The sequence below is a fragment of the Trachypithecus francoisi genome, unplaced genomic scaffold (genome assembly GCF_009764315.1).
Source record: "Trachypithecus francoisi isolate TF-2019V2 unplaced genomic scaffold, Tfra_2.0 Lachesis_group11, whole genome shotgun sequence".
In the NCBI taxonomy this organism is placed as follows: domain Eukaryota; kingdom Metazoa; phylum Chordata; class Mammalia; order Primates; family Cercopithecidae; genus Trachypithecus; species Trachypithecus francoisi.
The window spans coordinates 13,828,093-13,850,175 of record NW_022681456.1 but is presented as its reverse complement, the minus strand read 5'-3'; the positions used below and the strand labels follow the sequence as shown (position 1 = coordinate 13,850,175).

The 22,083-nt window shown below is 47.0% G+C and overlaps 1 protein-coding gene across 2 annotated transcripts in view; it reads left to right on the top strand.

Moving 5' to 3' along the window:
• The window catches only part of SRRM4 (serine/arginine repetitive matrix 4), a 178,854-nt gene extending 157,001 nt beyond the window's left edge, over positions 1 to 21,853 (top strand). The window contains exons 9-14 of one of the 2 annotated variants that reach the window (XR_004439550.1): positions 5,591 to 5,895; positions 10,958 to 11,161; positions 12,364 to 12,474; positions 13,068 to 13,208; positions 15,289 to 17,048; positions 21,473 to 21,853. Coding sequence is in view for 1 of the 2 variants with exons in the window: in XM_033220426.1 (XP_033076317.1) it covers positions 5,591 to 5,895; positions 10,958 to 11,161; positions 12,364 to 12,474; positions 13,068 to 13,208; positions 15,289 to 15,616 (1,089 nt within the window). In the remaining variant the exon portion in view is untranslated. Of the gene's footprint in view, positions 1 to 5,590; positions 5,896 to 10,957; positions 11,162 to 12,363; positions 12,475 to 13,067; positions 13,209 to 15,288; positions 20,687 to 21,472 lie in introns of those variants that run through there. The other variant, XM_033220426.1, reaches the window with a different exon arrangement.
• The last annotated feature ends 230 nt before the right edge of the window (positions 21,854 to 22,083 follow it).

Below are 22,083 nucleotides of genomic sequence, written 5' to 3'. Positions count from 1 at the left end.
AGAAAAGGCAGCTTTTCCTAATTCTTAACCCATAAGGCGCACCTTTTTTTTTTTTTTTCCTTTAAAAAATGTAATTCTTATGTATATATTTCCAGGGTATATGTGATGTTTTCATACAGGCTTACACTGTGTAAGGATCCAATCAGGGTAATTGTGCATCCATCACCTCAAGCATGTGTCATTTCTTTGTGTTAGAAACATTCCAATTACACTCTTTTAGTTATTTTAAAATATAAGATAATTTAAAATAACTAAGTTTAATATATTTAAATATAAAATAAGATAAATTATTGCTCATTCTGCCGGGTGCGGTGGCTCATGCCTGTAATCCCAGCACTTTGGGAGGCTGAGGTGGAACAGATCACCTGAGGTCAGGAGTCTGAGACCAGCCTGGCCAACATGGCAAAACCCCGTCTCTACTAAAATTACAAAAAACAATTACCCGGGCTTGGTGGCAGGCACCTGTAATCCCAGCTACCTGGGAGGCTGAAGAAGGAGAATTGCTTGAACCTAGGAGGCAAAGGCTGCAGTGAGCCTGGGTGACACAGCGAGACTCTGTCTCAAAAAAAAAAAAAAAAATTATTGTTAACTATAGTCATCCTGATGTGCTACCAAATACTAGATCTCATTTATTCTCTCTAATTGCATTTCTGTACCCAGCAACCATGCCTATTTTATACTCCACTTCCCACTACCCTTCCCAGTCTCTAGTAACCATCATTCCAATCTTTATAGGAGTACCTTTTCCTAATGGGAACAAAGTCACTATGCAGGCTGGCAGCCTTGTTACGTGCAGATGACCGAACTCAGTCCGTCTTTGAACTTGAGCTCTCATAGTAGCAGAGAGTGGAATAAGAAGTAAGAAGACCCAGCACAGCTTGTTTCATCTGGAAGGTTTTGCAGGTCTGAAATTTCTCGCCTGAAGCCTGGAGCTTATGCTGTTGAGAATCTGTACAGAGCCTCTGTGTGCTTCCTCTCAGGGTCCTGGGTCTGAGGAGTATCAGGGGGAATGAGAGAAAGAACAGGGAGCATTCTTTCTCTCTGCCAGGGGTCTGGACCGGAAACTTTCTTCTAAGACCTTCTGTTCGACAGCACAGTAGAGTGGCTCTAGTAAACAATAATCTACTGTATATTTCCAAGTAACTAGAAGAGAATAATTTTTTTTGGCTCAGGCTGGAGTACAGTGGTGTGATCTTGGTTCACTGTAGCCTCCACCTCCCAGGTTCAAGTGACTCTCCCACCTCAGCCTCCCAAGTAGCTAGGACTACAGGCACATGCCACCACACCTGACTAATTTTTTTAGTTTTTGGTAGAGGCAGAGTGTCGCCATGTTGGCCAGCCTGGTCTCGAACTCCTGACCTCAAGTAATCTGCCCACTTTGGCCTCCCAAAGTGTTGGAATTACAGGCATAAGTCACTGCACTCGGCCTTAGAAGAGAATAATTTGAATGCTGCTAGCATAAAGAAAAGATAAATGTTTAAGATGATGGATATCTATCTCTATTATCCTGATCTGATCATTACACGTTATGTGAATGTATCAAAATATCACATATATTCCAAAAATATGTACATCTATTATATATCAATAAAAATAAATGTTTGATTCTAGAGGTTCTCTCAAGCTCACACACCCAGCCAAGCTGGTCTTGAGACCCCAAGCTTCAGCCAGGGGTTCCCAAGGTTCCTAGAATGATTCTCAGTGTGATGGAGGCTGATTTCTTCTCAAATTCCCAAAGCTGGCAGACACCAAGCTGGATCCCACCTGGGCCTGATCACCCAGTTGTCTCTACAATAAATTAAGTCAGGCAGGCCCACAGAGGCTTCCAAGTGACCTGAGAGCAAACTTGTTGATTAGACAAAATTTACTGAGTGCCTACGCTGTGCCAGGCACTGGTGAATGCTGGGGAACAACATTGAACCGGTCATGGCCCTGCCGTCAGCAAGCTCCAAACCCAGTCAGAGAGACGGCCAATAAAATAAGCAACTACTCTACTAAGGAACAGGGCTGTGGCACACAAATGACATTCATTTTTGAATGAGTGAGTGAATTCAAGATTCAGTGAATGAATGCAGTACAGAGTATTGCGCTATCCTCGTCTGGAGGATGACAGAAGGCTTTCTAGAAGAGGTGATAGTACACCTGGAGGATGAATAAATTTAGCCATGTGAAGTGGGGAAGAGAGGAGTATTCTAGGCAGAGGAAATGGCAAGTGCACATGGCCTGGGATGAGAACAAGATGGGATGGCAGAACCAAGAAAACTCAAATCTGAATCAGTCAGCTTAGGTTATGGGGGCTGGGGTGGGAAGGTGTGGAAGAGATGCTATTTGTGAAGTAGGCAGGGCTGGGGTATGAAAAACACTCTCATCCATGTCAAAGAGTTTAGATCCATTCAAAGAAATGGGACTTTTAAACATGCAGGAGAAATTGGTATTTTCAGGCACCAAATTTAACCCAATGAGAACATTTCAATAGTGCCTTTATCCCTGTTTTCTGGTGATGATGGAAAAGTATGATGCCTTGCAGATTTATCAGTTCTGACCACAGAAGTTACATGTAGATAAGTCACAGGCAGGTGGTAATACTCTGAAAGTATCCCTGTGAGCTCAGGGCATGGGTTGAGAAGATGAACAAGGCCAGATCCCCTTCTAATTCCACTAGCCTGGAGAGGCCTCACATTCAAGAAATCCTTGCCTATGGGGATCCATGGTGCACCAGGAAAAATGAAATTCATAGTCAAGACTAGGAACAAGTACCTGGGAGAGAAAGGCCCAGCCTGGCAGCCTCCAGGTAGCAAACCACAAGATAATGAAAATTATTGTACTCACAGGCCCCTGTCCTTGAGTTCTTCCAGCCTAGCTCCCTCCAAGATGGGCTTGCTGGATTCACTTGTAACACACTGGCTACCAACCATTCACCATCTCTGGGGCAAAGATTCCATGATCCCATTCTTGTACCAAGCCCAAGCCAGAGATCACAGATCTCAGGGTCTAGTTGCCTGGCATGATATATTCCTGACAGGGGTGGTGGAGATACATGTGTTACCACTGAACTCCAGAGTTGAGAAAGATGTGGCATCCAAAATGCAAAACAAGAAGACAAATAAATAGGAGGACTGAATGGGAACAGGGCCTTTACATTGTTGTTTTAAAAGTCTCACTCTAAAAAACTCCACTAAAGCAACCTTATTTTGAGGTACCTTCTCCCAAAGCAAAGCTATCCAAGGTGCCATGCAGGTAAAATGGCAGCTGTGCTGGACAGAACTTGCTAAAGCTAGACTATCACCTTGCCTGTGTGCAAAGCCTCCTGGGAGAATCTACAAAGGAATCCCTGCCTCCCGGGCCCCAGGAGCTGACATCCTGAGCGCTGGAGTTATGCTATTCTCACAGTTCCAACGTGTCTGTGTTTCACCCACATGACCAATTGCTGAGAAGGCAGAAATGGTTCTTAAGAAATTCCAGAAGTCCCCCCTCCTTTAGGGCCAAGACGCACAAGATAAAGTTGGGAGAAAGAGTAGGCTCTTTATGGTGAAGCCTGCCCTAACATTTGTGAGGTCAGAGCAAAGTTATAGAAGAAGATCCATATATTAGATGTCTAAATGTTCATAAATAAGTCAGCAAACTTAATAAAATATGTTCTGTTATCTTGGTAAACATACCTTCAAAATGATCTGAAAGTTAGTTATGATTTTAGAATCTTGGACCATTTCAGAGTGCCAGGATGTGACACAGCAGTCCGGGGAGAATCTGGCCCTGGAACTATCCCTTTCTCTCCCTGAATCTGGCACATCCAGCACCATGATGGGGCTTACACACATGCATATAGACCCCTCAGCCTGAACATCCAAGTTCTGTCCAAATAGCTACCTTTGGACCTAGGAGTGTGGACACTTGAAGCATGCTCTCCCTGCAGGAGAATGGATCCATGGATGAGGCCTACAGAGACCTGGAAAGGGGCATAGGAGTCATTTAAACAGAGAATTCGGGGATCTCAGGTATCCAGAGAGTGGTTGAGGCAGACAATAGTCTTAAGGGGGTGCCTTCTTGGTCCCCCAGATTTCTTATCCCATAGGGATGGTTATCTCTGGAGGAGGCCCAGGGCAGGGGTCCCTCCCATCCGCAGCTAAGCGTGGTACTGCTGGCAGAGGCCAGCATCAAACTTACTGTGTCATCCCAGCCACAGCAGGTCTGAATATTTAAAGAAACCGCCCCTCGTGCCCCCTGCCCCCCGCCCACCATCCTGCTTCTAAAAGTGTGCTCACCTTCCCAAGTGCTGGCTTTCCATAGCCTCCCTTACTCCTTCATTGGTCCTAGATCAACCCTAGACAGGGTTCTGGGGGCTCCTCTTTATTCCCAGTCACCCCAAAGCCCAATCTCCAAGCTCATTCCAAAGCCCTCTGTTTTGCATCCTCCCTCCCTCGTGCCCCCTCGATATTCACACCTAGGTAGTAGATGCAATACTCTAGCTGCCATTGGCATATTCCACAAGGGTTTCCTGCTCCAACTTGGGCCCTAAGGGATTGATTAGGTTGGCTAGGTTAGGTCCCCTTTATGACAAAACCAAACAGAATTGATGCCCCCACCTGTCAAGGGCACTAAAAAAAACAAAACTCAAAGTTCAGGGCCAAGTTTGAGGATGTGCAGAAAGGTGTGTGTTTTTTCTTGTCAATTGCGACTCTAATGATGGACTCACGTTGCCCGCTCTTCCCTTTCTCTTACACCTTACCTACCTACTAAAGGAGGAGTTCTTGCTTGGTAAGTGGATATAATCCGCAAAGACATGAGAGAATTTATTAGAAGCCACTCAAGAGCCTTAGCTACCTTCTACAAGGGGAAAAGGACACACACAAATATCTATAGAGACCCTTTTTTTCATTTATTTTTGGTCAGACTAATTTGACTTCCATTTTTTTTTGTCCCCTCCTTTCTTTTCCCCTTCAGTTGAAAACTGCTAAAATGTCAGTTTGCGACCTTGACTTTATATTTAAAAAAACAAAAACAAACTCTCATCTTTATTTCATTTCTTTTCCCCATGTGATATTTGTTTAGGGTTCTATTCAGGCAACTTTTTCTTTTCAAAACCAAAAATTGTTAAATTAATTGAGGATTTGGTTGAAGTTTAAAATTTTGGCTTTACCTGCTTTTATTTTTAATTTCCAAGATACATTTTTTCAGGCCCATAGTTCCATTTCTTTTTCCCCTTCCCTTTCCTTTATTTTTTATTATTGTTTTAGGTTGAGTTAAGGGTGTTTACACCCCCTTTCTATTGAGTTGACTCTTTTGTTTAATTCATTAGAAATTAAATTTTGTATAATTTCCTTTTTCTTTTGTTTAACCTGAATCGCATGCTTTTTCTCTGCATGATACCTAAATCTTCCAGTTATCCTAGCAGGGGGTAAAAAAGAAAAAATCTCCTTTCTGTGGTATTCTTTCAGGAATTTGTGCTTTTGTTTTTTGGCGTCTCTTTCTTCTCCTCTCTCTCTCTTTCCTTTCGTTACAGTGCATCATGACGGTAAACATTTCTTGGTTATTTAGACACAGCCCATGGGCCCAGCGCTCAGCAGTGTCCAACGGGTCTTTTTGCTTTCAGATCACTGGGTCGGGGTCTGCTGCTGACCTCTTTACCAAAACAGCCAGCCCGCTCACCACCTCGCGAGGACGTTCCCAGGAGTACGACTCAGGCAATGACACGTCCTCGCCACCCTCCACGCAAACCAGCTCAGCCAGGTCTCGGGGCCAGGAGAAGGGGAGCCCCAGCGGGGGCTTGAGCAAGAGCCGGGAGCTCAACAGTGGCAACACCTCTGATTCAGGGAACTCCTTCACCACCTCCTCACCCCAGAACAAGGGGGCCATGTTGGAGAATCTCTCCCCAACCAGCAGGGGCAGAGAGTCAAGGTCAGTGCACCGCACGGGGTGGGGGATAGAGAGTCTTCCACCTTAGCTCCACCTTCTCATGCTCTCATCCCAGCCTCCCCTACTCCACCCCCAAGATTCTTTTATTTGTAACAGAGAGAAAACTCAACTCAGACTGGCTTAATTGTTTTAAAACGCTAGTGGCACTAGCTTCAGGTACAGCTGGATTCAGGGGCTCAAAAATATGTTGCTGGAAATCTGTCTTTCTCATTACATCTCTTATTCTGCTTCCTCATTCTACTGGCCTTATTCTCAAGCAGATCCTCCCAAAACGTTGTCAAATATGCCAAGCAGCTAACATTCTATCAGTTTAGCCAGGCAACAGGAGAACAATGCTTCTTTCTCAAAGATTTCAGCAAGACACCAGGGCAGATGCTCATTGGTTCTGTTTGGCCCAGCTTAGGTCATCTGCTCATCACTGTCCCAGGGGATGACACGCTCTTGGCCAGAATGTGTCACATGCCATCCCTAGGGCTAATGAATAGAACCTTCCCACATTCCTCCGCAGGAAAAGCCAGGTTATTGGTATCAGAAGAGATGGAGGCTAAGCAGGCAGAAAAACAGATGACAATTTTACTAATAATCTTAGAAGAAAGTCTAACATTGGCAGGGCGTGGTGGCTCACGCCTATAATCCCAGCACTTTGGGAGGCCGAGGCAGACAGATCACCTGAGGTCGGGAGTTTGAGACCAGCGTGACCAACATGGAGAAACCCCGTCTCTATTAAAAATACAAAATTAGCCGGGTGTGATGGTGCATGCCTGTAATCCCAGCTACTCGGAAGATAGAGGCAGGAGAATTGCTTGAACCCTGGAGGCGGAGGTGGCAGTGAGCCGAGATTGTACCATTGCACTCCAGCCTGGGCAACAAGAGGGAAACTCCATCTCAAAAGAAAAAAGAAAGAAAAAGTCTAACATTAAATTCATTGTAAGTCACTGTCATTTAAGAACTTATCACAGTATTTACCCAAATGAATTGAAAACTTATCTCCACATAAAAACCTGCACTTGGATGTTACAACAGCTTTATTCGTAATTGCTAAAACTTGGAAGCAACCAGGATATCCTTCAGTAGGTGAGTGAATACATAAATTGTGATATGTCCAGACAATGGAATGCTATTCAGTGCTCGGAAGATATGAGGTACCACGCTATGAAAAGACATGGAGGAAACGTAAATGCATATTACTAAGTGAAAGAAGCCAATGTGAAAAGGTGACACACTGCATGGCTCCAACTGTATGACATTCTGGAAAAGGCAAACCTATGGAGAAAGTAAAAAGATAAGTGGTTGCCAGAGGGTGAGGGGAGGGAGGGATGAATAGGCAGAGCACAGAGGATTTTTAGGGCAGTGGAACTACTCTGTGTGATACTACAATGGTGGATAACTCTCATTATACATTTGTCCAAATCCATAGAATGTATAACACCAGCAGGGTACTCTGATGTAAACTATAGATTCTGGGTGATAATGATGTGTCAGGGGAGGTTCATTGATTGTAGCAAATGGAGCACATTGGTGGAGGATGCAGATAGTGGGGAATAAGGCTGTGCATGTGTAGCAGCAAGAAGTATATGGGAGCTCCCTGTGCTTTCCATTCAATTGTGCTATGAAACTAAAACTGCTCTAAAAAATAAAGTGTATTAATTATAGATACAGATATACCATAGTATAATTTATCAACATATCAGAGAACATTGAGATGTCTCCATTTTTTAACCCATTTTAACACACTCACTAGATACAGTTTTCCTGCAGAAAACTCTTCCATACAGTTGCATATGAGCCAGTTGTAATTCTACTTCGTCACCCGCTTACTCTCTCACTGAAGAAATCACAACAAAATGCTAATCACTGAGGGTACTGTCATCATAATAGCTACTAAAATTTACTCATCACTTAGTCTGTACCATTCATTCTGTTATTTATTCCTCAACTTGTTTATCAGGCAAGTCTTCTCTACCAGACACTCAGCCTGGTGCTGGGGATATAAAATGGAACAGTCTCCTTTTTCTCAGGAGCTTATAATTAATGGGGCAGATGCACAGGTGCAGGATGGGTGGAAAAGCTTTGCTGATGCCCTCTGTCATGCTAACGGTGAGGTTTTTCTACTTCTGAGGGTGGGAATTTGCCTTTGTTCCATGTAGCCAAGATTTTCAAAAGATGACTAAAAAGCCTTAGCACTGAAGCAGCTAACAGCTTCTTCAAAGACAGAGTACTCTTTGTCCCTAACACTACCCCACTTCAGTCCTGGACAAACAGCTTGACATTCACATGCAGAACAGTCTTCCAGTTTGCCTGCCCCAGGTCATCCCTGGCCTCAGCTCACGCCCATGCTTGGCTGAGAACCTGAGCTGGGCCAGAGCGAATATCAGTGTCTCCAAGAACAGGCAGTGAAGTTCCCAGAAGGGAGGAGGAGGATACATGTTTACTGATATACTGCAGTGCTATTATGCAGGAAAAGTTGAAATAGCGGTAACCACGACAATAATAACGGCAGTTCATATTCATTGAGCCCAAATCACATGCTAAGTACACTGCCAAATGCTTTCCAGAAATAATCTTCCTGAGCTCCTCAAAACCTTTATGGGATAGTACTATTTGTAACCCTTTTTTTACCTGATGGGGCAACTGAGACTCAGAGTGGTTGAGAAACTCAGTTAATAAGTGGCAGCACCAGGATTCAAATACAAACATATCCCCCAAAGAGGAACTAAAGCCTGAGAGACATCTAGCAGTTACCTGTTTAATTTGATCTCCATGGATAACCAAATTAAATAATTTAGACCCAGCCTTTCACTTTGAAATATAAATGATGGTTGAGTCCACAGCTATTTATGTCATGCCACTTATGAGCAGAGAGGGCTCAATAAATATGGACTGAGTGGAAGAGACATCAGCTCTAAATCAAAGGAACCATAGACGCTGAAGGTAGGGAACTGGTGAGGTGGGAGGGGTGTGGGCTCTGGAGCTGCACAGATCAGGGTTTGGGGCTCTGGGTGGTGTTGAGCAAATAACAAACCCTTCTGATATTTCTCTGTAAATCTGGGGGTAATAATAGCATTGGTTGCTGGGTGCAGTGGCTCACACCTGTAATCCCAGCACCTTGGGAGGCTGAGGCAGGCGGATCACGAGGTCAAGAGATCAAGGCCATCCTGGCCAACAAGGTGAAACCCCATTTCTACTAAAAATACAAAAACTAGCTGAGTGTGGTGGTGCGCACCTGTAGTCCCAGCCACTTGGGAGACTGAGGCAGGAGAATTGCTTGAACCCTGGAGGTGGAGGTTGCAGTCAGCCGAGATCATGTCACTGTACTCCAGCCTGGTGACAGAGTGAGACTGTCTCAAAAATTAAATAAATAAATAATAGCGTCGGCTTCAGAAGGTTGTTGGGAATGAAATGATACTTGTGAAATTCTCTGAACACTGAAAAGGTCCCCAGGGAGTTGTCCCCAAGGAGCTCAATATCTGGGACAGAAGAGACAGCCTACAAGTATAAGATATAAGACTAAATAAGTCTATAGGGATGGGAGAAACATAGGAACTAAGGTCTGTGGTAACACATTGGAGGTCACCCAACCCAGACAGGGGACAGGGGGTGTCAAGCAAGGTTTTCCAGAAAGGGTGAGGTCAGGTTAAAGCCAGAATCGTAGGTAGGAGTTGCCAGATGAAGAGGGAATGGGAGAGGGTTTGCAGACAGTCAGAATGTTCTGAGGCCGGGAGACAAGGAAGAGAATAGGGATATCTCAGGAGGAACAAGTAGTCTAAGACAGCTGGAGTCAGGAGAGGAAAGAGTCAAGACCTGAGATCAGAGGGGTGAGCAGGGGCCAGGTCATCGTGAGCCTTGAAAACCATATTAATGTGATTTGAACTTGATTCTTGGCCCAATCCAAATAAATATGCCTTCACTGAGCGCCTAACGGAGGTCAGCCTGGCCCTAGGCAGGGCGGGAGTACAGAAGACAGCACCCCAACCTTCTGATAATCCTGAAGCCTCTGTCTTTTGGGAGGTCTCAAGTCCTCCATCTGCAAAATGGGTTACATCAAAATCTCCCAAAACCAAACCAACAACAAGTCATCTTGATTTTTACCATATCCACGTACTACTGATATTCCTGTTTACTTTAATAAACTCATTTTTTAATATATAAGTAAAAGGAAAATTACATTACTATCTGAAATAGAAAATTAGAATCAAATGTCCTTGACCAGGCACGGGGGCTCACACCTGTAATCCCAGCACTTTGGGAGGCCAAGGCGGGTGGATCATGTGAGGTCAGGAGTTTGAGACCAGTCTGGCCAACATGGTGAAACCCCATCTCTACTAAAAATACAAAAATTGGCTGGGCATGGTGGCACGTGCCTGTAATCTCAGCTACTCGGGAGGCTGAGGCAGGAGAATTGCTTGACCCCGGAAGGTGGAAGTTGCAGTCAGCCGAGATCACGCCATCGCACTACAGCCTGGGTGATAGAGCAAGACTCTGTCTCGAAACAAACAAACAAACCAAAAAAAAGAATCACATAGCCTAAATAAAAAGTACCTATAAAAATGCATATGATTAAAACAATGGATTAATCCTACTAGTTGCAGTTGCCTACCCAAGGCTGAGTCTGAGGTGTACTTCTCTCTCTTACAGAGATTACAAAGTGTTAGAGAGGTGTTACAAACTGACCAGCACCCAATGGGGGCTTTCTCATTAATGTAATCAGAAGGACAGAAAAAGACTAGACAGGGAATAAATTTCTCACCATGTAATTTGATGTTACTTACCATCATGCCCATGCCTGATGACTTGTGGCTCCAGTGGTGTGTGTTTCACACTTGAGGAAATGTGAACCTGAATTGCCTACTTTTAAGGCATCTTCTATCTCTACTCCTCTAACATATGTGGCCTGGGAAGTCTTTCCAGAGACAATAGGATGGGAAAAGGGGCAAGGAGGGTTCTATGAGAGCACCACAGCCTAAGCCAAGGTAGGGAGGTATTCACACAAGATGCTCCCAGAGTAGTGGGCAGTCGGTGCTCATGGACATTTTCCCTCCTGCAGGGGATTTCAGTCACCGTGTCTGGAATGTGCCGAAGTGAAGAAGTCCAGTTTGGTCCCATCCACAGCCCGGGGTTCACCCAGGAAAGGGTGCTCCCGCAGCTCCTCCTATGCCAGCACCCGATCCTCCAGTCACTCGTCCCGATCCCCAAATCCCAGGGCTTCCCCCAGGTACACCCAAAGCCGATCCACCTCTTCTGAAAAAAGGTGAGTGTGGTTTTGACCTTTGCTCTGCAGCACCTTTCTCCTTAGGAAACTAGTTAATTGCAGAGGTCCTTTGACCAATGGGGGAGAGAAGTCAGATGAACTTAGGTTTGAATACTCATTTTGCCCATTTCCAGCTGGTGGCCTTGGGAAAGTCAGTTAACTTCTCTGAACCTCAGTTTTCCCATCTGCAATATGACAAAATAGCAATTCTTACCAGAAAGGATTGTTCTGAGGACTATAAGACACTTAGAACAGTACACAGAACATAATGAGTATCAGTTATTATTGCTGCTATTGGCATGAGAATGAGCTAATGTGTATCAATTAACTTCTGCATAAAAAATTATCCCCAAACTTAGCATCTTTAAAACAAGTGCTTACTTAGTTCCTGATCCTGTGGATCAGCAATTGGGCTGGGCTCAGCTGGATGGTTTTTCTGATCTCACTGGGCTCACTTACATGCCTTTGATTGGGTTGGCTGGTGGGTTGGCTGGGGGGTGGAGGGTTTGAAAGACCCCAGCTGACTCATCTCTGCTCCATGTGGTCTCTCCTCCTCCAGCAGGCCTGTCTTGGTTTGTTCACATGGTGTTGGCAGAATTCCAAGAGAGAGCGCAGTATTGTGCAAGGCTTTGAAGTGATTAGCATCCCTTCTGCTATTCTATTAGCCATAGCAAGTCACAAGACCAGTACAGATTCAAGAGTATTCCTCTCAGTGAAAGGAGCTGCAAAGTCACATTGCAGGGGATGTGGACACTGGGAGAAGAAAAATTATGGCCATTTTTGCATTCTACTACCCAGTTTCAATAGCTATTGGTAATTGCTTGATTGCCTCATGTAGAATAATAATGTAGCAGAATGAGACGTGAAATCTCAGAAACTGGAAGATTCTATCCAAACAAATCAGCCCATAAATTCAGGGAGTCCAGCTTTCCTCTGCAAAAAAGAAATTGATAATAGTACCTAACCCTAAGAAAGCTAGTAAGTGGCCGGGAGAGTAGGCACAAAATAGAAGTTGTTGGTATTATTATTAACCACCCAGTGGGGAGGGACTTTCATTCTTCGATTGGGGCCCAGTTCCTCTGCCTGGCTTCCAGAAAGAAAAAGGTCATTGCCCAGGGACCCGCCCAATAAAGCGCAAGCCGTCTTGGACAACCCAGGCGGACATTCAGCAGGCTCCTCAGAGGCTGTTACCTCTCCCCCAGGTCCTACTCCCGTTCTCCCAGCTATTCCTCCAAGTCTGGCAAGAGGAGCCCGCCCAGCAGAAGCTCTCGCTCCCGCCGCAGCCCCAGCTACTCCCGCTACAGCCCCAGCAGGTACCGGCCCCGCCCCTCAAATTAGGCCCGTCCAAGGCCCCACCCCCTTTGCTCTGATCCTCCTCTCTGGCCCCGCCTCCCGTTCTCGGGCCTTCCTCCTCTTAGGTCTGACCCTGACTCAGCATTCTTACAGTTCCCTTTGTCCAGTCAGGAGTGGCAGCGAGGCACCAAATATACCCTTGTTTCCTAATGTCTCCAGGCCAAACACTCCCACAGACATACCCGAGAATTCACATGCCCAGCTCTCAGCCTCTACCGACCATCCCTATACTCAGAGCCCCCAGTTCTTACCCATGCACCAGCGCCTGCGTAACATTCACATCCTCACCCCTGCAGCACCTGCACCGCTGTGATGCCCACCTGCAAATGCTGACACCCCTGCACACGCCCAGCCCCCACCCCTACGGTACTAACAACCCTCGCAGACTCTTCCCGCAGCCCCGTCATCCTCCCTCAACGGTTTCCATTGCAGCAACGTGCATACCCCATCCCCTGACCCAGTCAGGTGGGAAAGGGAGTGTCCCTCTCCCACGCGCTCACGCAGAAAATCCAGCCCAGCCCCAGCTCCCCAGTAACCTCCCGCACCCCTTCAGGGAGCGGGATCCCAAATACAGTGAGAAGGACTCGCAGCAGCGGGAGCGCGAGCGAGCGCGTCGGAGACGTAGGTCCTACTCGCCCATGAGGAAGCGCCGGAGAGACTCTCCGAGCCACCTGGAGGCCCGGAGGATAACTAGGTGAGGCCAGGGGGAAAGCGGGACCCATCTTCACCCTCGTTCCTACTCCCATTCTTATTCATTCGAGCCTCGGGCTCTCCCTAGGCCTTCTTGGGTCTGGGATTCAGGATTGTGCGACTTTAAGGTCCCCCCAACCCCAACATCATTGAAATTATATGTCTGTTCAAAGCCGTGGGACTGAGTCTCCCAGCTCAACCAGCAGGACCTGCAAGAAGGAGGCGGGGCCAGCCTTAAGAATCGGGTGTGGCCTGGGGGTGTGGCCAAAGCCTGAGGGTGGAGCTGGGGCCGGGGAGGCGGAGCTGGGGGAGAGAGTGGCATCAGGCCAGGGAATGGAGGCCAAAGCAATGTGGCGGGACGTTGGCCTGGGAGTGGATCCGGAGCAGTAGAGACAGACCTCTACCCTCAGACCTGTACACTCAGCTGTCAGGCTTAAATAAACCTATACGTAATTATACCTTGAACCAAGTGTGGAGAGGGCAAATAGGATTGCTTAGGTGCCAAAGGGACCTAGAGGGAGCCACAGTGGATAAGTCAGAGAGCGCTGGATCTGGAGTGGAATCCTGGATGTGCCACTTTGCAGGTGACGTAGGAAAGGCTCTTACCTTCCTGAGCCTCAGTTTTCTCATCCATGAGATATTGGAGGAAATAACTCCCAGAAGTATGAGGATGAAATGAAAAGGGGCAAAAAGATATGAATGAGCTTTATAAACTTAAATGCAGAGCACACAATATGCCGTTGTTGATTGGTCAGAATAGGTGGATACCTTTCCTGGAACAGGCAAGGCCTCAGAAGAGAAAAGCTCTAGCAGAGTGAGTGCAAGCAAATTTCTCAGGCCTTGAAAGCTGGGAGAATGGTTGAATGCTACCCTAAGATTGGGTTGGGCTCTTCCTGCTGGCCTTCCAAGCATCTGCCACTGAGTCCAGAGAGTGGACTGAGGAATCAGGGATCCTCCCTGGAGATGACTGGGAGGAGGAAAAAGAATGTGTGTCCCAGATAGCAAGGCTGGGGTGATGGAGTCCCCTTCTCAAATATCCCACAGGGCACCCTGCCTCAGCTTGTAAAGAATTCCTAAACCCTTGGGAGGCCAAGGCAGGCAGATTGCTGGATCTCAGGAGTTTGAGACCCGCCTAGGCAATATGGCAAGACCCTGTCTCTACCAAAAATACAAAACACTAGTCAGGCATGGTGGTGTGCACCTGTGGTCCCACCTACTTGGGAGCTGAGGTGGGAGGATCATTTGAGTCAGCAGGGTGGAGGTTGCAGTGAGCTGCAATCGCACCACTGCATTCCAACCTGGGTGACAGAGCGAGACCTTGTCTGAAAAAATGTAATTAATATAATATAATACAATACAATATAATTCCTAGCATAATTTCTAAACCCACTCCCTTGATCCAACATCACATAGCTAGTAAGTGGCCAGGATAATAAACACAAAATACAAGTTGTTGGTATTATTATTATCTTTAGGGTCAACTTAGAGGAAAGCTAAGATAGAGAGTGGCATTTCCAAATGGCTGTCTAGTTTCTTTAGTCAGTCTCAAATAATTCATCTTGATTAACTAACTCAGTGTTTCTCAATCTTCAGTCATTCACCAGTATCTTGACCACGTATGCCTTGCCTGTTTATCAACTGTACTATTCTTAATTTTCTTTAAATAGATATGACCCTTTTCAAAGGTTCATACATTTATTTCTAAAGGAAACTTGATACAGTACAGTAAATGGAAAATTAGCCTCTTTTACCATAAATAGATGGTTCTAGTAAAAGTAAAAATAGTTAAACAAAACTATGATTAAAGTTTAGATGTAGATTCTGTTGCAAGCTGGAGGCTCTGAGCTCCAGGCTTGCTTCGTGGTGGGAAGAAAAAAGTGAGATAATCATTTTTCAAGACATACTAGCACTAAGCTGAGACTTTAATGTGTTCTCAGGACTGCAAGAGAAGTGGAAAGGGAGTATTTTTTCCTAAGGGACTGGGAAAAGGGAGGATACTGGTTTCCCTTGGGGCAAGACTGGGGCTCGCTGCGGGGAGGCAGGGAGGGACCGGCCCTCATCCCTCCTCTCGCTGGTCTCTGCAGTGCCCGGAAACGCCCCATCCCCTACTATCGGCCCAGCCCCTCTTCGTCCGGCAGCCTCAGCAGCACCTCCTCCTGGTACAGCAGCAGCAGTAGCCGCTCAGCCAGCCGCAGCTACTCCCGGAGCCGGAGTCGGAGCCGGAGCCGGAGCCGGACCCGGACCCGGACCCGGACCCGGAGCCGGACCCGCACGAGCAGCAGCTCTAGCTCCCGCAGCCCTAGCCTGGGCTCCCGCAGTCGGAGCCGGAACAGGAGCAGGAGCCGGAGCCGGAGCAGGAGCCGGAGCCGGAGCTACAGCTCAGCAGACAGCTACTCCAGCACGAGGCGCTAAGTGCCCCTGAGCCAGCTGCCCTTGGGGGCCCCTTCACGCTGCCAGCCTCCCCCAACCACCTGCCCTCACCGCCTTCTCCTTGGTGACAGATAGTGAGGGCTCCTATACTTTGTCCTTCCTGCTTGCCTAGGGGAAGAGGAGAAGAGGGTACGGGGGTTTCACTCTCTAGATCAACCTGCTAGGAGCCTCTACCAGCACCACCCTGGGGCCCAGCTCAGGCCTGGGCATATGGAGAGAACCATCATCTTGTGGCACAAAAAAAGAAGAAAGGAAAGAAAACCTCAAGGTTTTGTAAGAAGCAATGGGTCTGTGACTCAAAAACTGAGCTCTGGCCAGGAAAATGTAGAGACAGTTCTTCTCCTCCACTGCTCACAGGAGGCCCGTGGTAATTCTCTTCACCTCCCCGGATGCTCCCCTCCTCCAACCTCATGGCTGCAGGTGGATGGACCCCCATGTCGGGGAGAGGTGAAGGAGGAGACCAATGGCAGTTCAGGTTGAAGATAAGGGGGTCAGGCCTTTAACTTCCTCAAACAGACCAGAGCAAAGGCTGGAAGACACTTGGGTCCTAGAAGAAGGGATATCCTTGAACACCACACATGGACATTTGACTTGGTGGGAGGTGTCAGGAGATAGGAGATGGTTAAGACGATAGATAGCTAAAAGGAAGGGGTCAGTCTGCTGCTCCCAATATCTCAGCATGGTAAGGGGACAGAGCCCAGCAGATCCCAGCTGTGGAGAGGCCACTGCATGGCTGACACAAAACACCTCTTGGCTGTTCACAGGGGCCCTGCAACCTCACAAGAAAGGAGATAGTGGAAGAGTCAGGACTGGTTGGTCTCCAGCCCCACTTCCCAAATATGCCTCAGCCCCACTAGCTGGCACCAACTTAATTCCACGGGACCATCTGCTGAACATTCCCCAGTGCCATGGCCGGTTGCCAGGCCCCAGCGCCAGCCAGTCTGGCCTTACCCTCGGGTTGGCGCCTGCCAGCCCCCTCCCCTCTGCCCAGGCTGCCACGCCCTGGATGCCACCCAGTGCAGCCTGGCACCTACCCACCCACCCTTCAGCTTAAGCCACTCCCCTTGCCTCTCAGGAATTTTACCAGGATGGGGCACAGCAGCTCAGGTTTGGGGGAAAAGACCCGAATCCAGGGTGCCGGGGAGAGGGGCTTGGATGTGCCATGTGTTGGGCTCCTGCTGGCTTCTAAGGTTTCTTGTCAGCTTGGGAAAGACCCACCTTTATTTCTGCCTTCACCCCAAGTCCCCCGTGGCTGGGACTGGGCAGAGAGGGTAAGCTGATCTCCGATACACAAATACCACCAGCTGCTTCATCCACAGAAGGCGCTAAGAACAGGGAGGTGAGGAATAAGATCCTTAAAATAAACTCTTGGGCATCCCCCTCACCAGCTGACTGGCTTTCCGGAGGCTTGTGGGTGAGTTTCAAGTTTGTGGTGGCAACAGCAGTGGGACAGGGCATGGAGGGAGCGAGGGAGAGAGGACCAGTCCCAGCTTTTGGATATTTTGGGTTATGGGGAAGCAGGGGCCAAACATTCTTTATCCCTCCCACCCCAGGGAAAACATTTGGAAAATAGTCCTTTTTCTTGGAAGCAGTGACATCTCCTCTACCCAATCTTTCCCATCCTATTAATCCATGGGGCTTGAGACTGCCAGGCAGCCACCACCACGACAGCCCTTCCTCCATCAGAAGAGAGGAGCGAGGGCCCCAGGCAGCGGTGGACGACCCGGCCTCCCTATACCAGGCCTCTGGCCAAGACCTAAGCCCCGCCCACAAAGACTAATGGATGCCAGTGCTGTCACCACAGAAGGCCAGATGGCAGGTGCCTGGGACAGGGGCAGGTGCCCCGGGGAGGGCATGTACAGCCACTGTAAATAACCCTCATCCCTGCCCAGGAACCCAGACTTGACTTCAGTCTCCCTCCATGGAGACAAAGGCTTCCCAGAGCCACCAAAAATCTTAGCAGGACAGCTGTGAGAGGCATCAGAGCCTCGTGTTCGGACTGCCTTCATCGAGACAACTCTAGGGGACCATTTTGCCTGGGGCTCCTAGCAAACCTTTTTTATTTATTTATTTATCTGTTTATTTATTTATTTATGTGATGACTGTCTCTCTTGCCATTAGCAGTATTGAATTATTTATTTATTTATACAGAGGTGTGTGTGTGTGTGTGTGTGTGTGTGTGTGTGTGTGTGTGTGTGTTGGGGGGATCTCCTAAATTATTTTTGTGCATCTCCCTTTTCTGCTGTTTTTATTGATGGGATTTGAGAGGCCAAAGGTGAGTGGGCTATTGGCTTTCTCCCTGAAGGCTCTAAGCCTGGAACACCCTGGAGTTGGCCCAGAAGGAGGCACATCAGTCCCAAAATTCATCACTTAACCCAGTGTCCAGGAGGGTCAGGCATGTGCCCCAGCCTCCTGTCCCCCAGGTACCTCACAGGGGTATCAAAAAGATGCAAACAGCCCAGAGGCTTATGAGCTAGGGTGATGAATTGACACAGTGGAGTTGCAACTTAGGTAGGGGTTGGAGTCGAAAGTTGGCAAATGGGGCCAAGGCTGCACAAAGTCGAAATCCCTTGTGAACGTCCCTTAGGGAGGCACCAGATTGGAGACAGATGTGCTATCTCCTAGCAGACTGATGAGGCTTCAGTTGAGTACTTACTGAAGTAGTTGTCTTGTATTTTGAGGGCCATGGTGGATAAAAATGACATCTGGTTTATTACTGGAATGGCACTTGGGGTTGACAAGGTGCTCACACCATGAGACTGGAGGCAGAAATAGAGCTGACTGAGGGAAGATGCACCTTGATCTCACCCTCACTCCAAGGCACATAGCAAGATCACTCCCCAGCTTCTCTGAGCATACCTAGTTGGTTTCATGTATGTTACACATGCTTCCATTCCACAGTACCTAATTTCTCTGCGTTCCCCTGAGATCTGAAGGCTACCTTGGGAAGAGGCGTCAGCCATCTTGCTTGAGAACCACCAACCCTTTATCTACGATATCTTGCTGTTCCATCAGGGGAAAGCACAAAGCTATTTCTAAAAGTAGAAAAAAAAATGGTGGAAGGAGCAGCCAGATGTTCCACAGGACCCTGCCAAGAAGGTCATTTCCAAACCCATCCTGGAAGGGCCCAGGATCCAAAGGTCATCAGTTCTGCTTATCTGACCAACTGGCAGTGTCTTCTGTCTGCTGGCCAGAGACAGCTCTTGCCCTTTCCAAAGTCACTGTCCACTGCCTTACAATTGCCAGCTTGTCTGGTCCAGCTTTGGGTTTGGTGAGACTTTTGCAACATCCCTGGTTGTTTCCCTGGCAATGTGACTACCCAGCCCTAACCCAAAGCAAGGGACTGCCCCTTTCCTGGGGGAAGTTTACAAGAAGGCTGCTTAAATGCCTGCTTCTGGAAAATCTCTCTCTCTCTCTCTCTCTCTCTCTCTCTCTCTCTCTCTCTCTCTCTCTGTCTCTGTCTCTCAGTGTATTTCTCTACTTTCTTTTACATTTCCTTTTTTTCTATCCAAAAACAGTGTGCTTGTTGAGGCACTGGTAACCTTGATTAACCAGAACCTCCCATTCCTGGTATTGCTGTTCCTTCGCCCATTTCACCCTCATTACCTTCTGCTTCCAAGGAGTATGACAGATCACCAGGATGCTACTCGTGGTGAGGATTTATCTCAAAAACCAACATCCAAAATGGGAGGGGGATGTGGCTTGAGGTCAAGGACCATGCATCCCAAGACTTTGACCTTCCCGCTATGGAAGTGCGCTGGATGACAGAAACTGGATACATTGTTCCCTTTCCCCAGGGCAAAGTTCCCACCTCTGTGAAAAGGAGGGGTTTGGGGGATAAAAATTCAAAATGTTGGCCTGAGGCCTGAGAGTGTCCCCAAGACAGAGGGAGCTTCACTAAGACCCAGAGAGAAAAGGAAAAGAGCCTCAAACATTTTTAGGAGGTTCTCCATTATGAGAGTAAAAACGAAAAGCAAGATTTGATCTCCCTTCAGTTAATTAGGCAATGCTAATTAACTCAAAGCCCCCACTTAGTAATATCCTGGTTCATTGAGGTTTGACCATATTCCTATCTGCTTTCCTTCCCTTCTTTGAAGGACAGTTGATCTTTCAGAAGCAGAATAAAATTAAGATATTAGAACAAAGGTCTCAGTCTCAGAGAGCTCCATCACTTCGTTTGCTCAGAGTCATCCTCTTTTGCAAAAGGGTTTTCTTGGAGAGGCCAAAATTCAGGGTGCTCTCAAAGGCAAAGAAAGCACATTGTCTTCCTTCTCCAGTCCAACTTTCATCTTCTCTTCTGCTGTTTTCTTTTCCCCTCTTCTTTTTCACAATGTTCAAAATGGTCTCATGCACATGTGTCTTGCCCCGCTTTCCCCTTTAGCTGAACAGAAAATTTCGTCTTTCGACTTAGTAAAACAAGTCAAAAAACAGGATTCCTCCAAACATGCCTCCTCCCACACCAGCCAGCCGAGTCCAGCTGAGAAACTTTTGCTAGATTCAATGTCATTGAGCAATGCTTTATTGAAACCTTGTTCTCACTTCTGCACCAATGAGCCAATGATACTGACGCAAATGTCATCTCTCCTCCATCTGTGGTTGTTGTTTTTGGAGTTAAAGTTTGTGTGTGTGTGTGTGTGTGTGTGTGTGTGTGTGTGTTTAGTTCTTTTGATGGGTGTTGTTTTGCATTGTAAATACCATGATGGGGGACCCCCATCAGAACATGGTTTATTTAATAATTTATTTCCTATTTATTGAGTAATATTGGGAAAAGAGAAGGACCACCTCTTTCCCTGAATTGCTATTGAGAATTGGTCCATCTCCCAGCTCTGGGTGCTGCTGTCTGCAGCAGGGGCGTTACTGCCCAGGTAATGAGTGCTAGAATCACCAAGCAAATTGAAGTTGGCAGAAATGGAGGCTTCGGTCACACAAATTAGGCTCAAACCAGGAACTAAAACACTGGTTATCTCTGAGAAAACCTCATTTAGATGGAAATTAATTGAATAAAATGCTTACACACGAACCAACGTCTATTAAAAAGTCACAATTCCTTGACAAAAAAATGAAGAAAGAAAAATTGCAAACCCTTTCTCTTTCTGGCCAAGAAAAGCTATGCCTCATTTTCTAACGAGCCAAGTCAAAAAGACTACAATGGTATTCCTATGTGTTTCTTTGGCCTTTGTGTCAGTCTGAATGAAATAGGATGGGTCTCTAGCCTCAGTCTCGTCATCTGTAAAATGGGGTTTGTCCTATATATTATCTGCAAGATGTAGGAAATGGGGGCCCAAGCCCTGATGCTGTAGACTCCATACTGTTGGATATATTGTCCCTTGTGTCTTCTGCTGACTGTAGATTAAAGGGTGTCAACCAAGGAAGGAAACAAAAAAGTAGGGCCTGGACTTCATTTGCAGAGTGAGGTCACAGTCGTGAGTCCCACAGTCATATATGGGAGACCTCAAGTTGCTGTCACCTTGATAACTCTTGTATCCTGGGTTAAAGCCCTCTGTATTTAGTTTGAAGTTCTCTCCAAGCCCCGTGGTCCAAAGTCATCACGGGAGAGACCAAGATGGGCTTACCTTGCCCTGCTCTGGATTTAACCACTGTTCATTGTCAGGCTATATTTTTGTACAATCATTCAAACAATCCAGTGACATAGGTCATATTGCCACTTTTCAGAGGAGAAAACTGAGGCCCAGGAGGGGGGGAGTTGACATGCCCAAGCTCCCTTGAGCTCAGATTGGCTTGACTCAATGTCCAACATTCCCTTGGTAGCTTTTTCTCGGGGGTCCTACGCTGTAAGAACTTCCCTCCGCACTGTATATTTTTTCTCCCAATTCTTAGCTATTTCTTCAAGCAATGATTGGCCAAGGACCTAGCATAATCCACCACATTGGCCTAGGGGACGTGTTGCACCCCAAGGCCATTTCTCTACATTGGAGCCTGCGAATCTCCTCTGGAAAATTCCCAACCCGAGGACCCACCATGAGCCCAGCTCAGCCTGAGCAGACAGCCTCTGCCTGGAGCATCCACATCAGAGGGAAAGAAGCTGCTGTGTCCTCTAGCATCCTGGGACCCTGTCCTCTGCCCAGTGACACAGCAGCCATGGCTTGCTTGATTTCTGGTCTCCAAAGCTAAGCATAACCTTCCCGGGGTTTCTGGTTTTTCAGCCTGTACGAAACATGTCTCTGTTCTAATTAAAAGTCCCATGGTATGGTGTTCTCATGTATGGCTCAGTGTCCTCTGTTTATATGGGGTACTCAGAAGTAAAAAGTGGGAAGCGAGACAAGGAGCTAGAGAAGACTTAAGTAGCACCTGCTGCATGTCATACATGTTCACACTGCTCAGCTCACATCTTTAATCTTCCAAACAAACGTGTAAGTATTTTGGGTTTTTGGTTGTACAGCATATATACCAAATATATATATGATATAGATATATATAGATATATATAT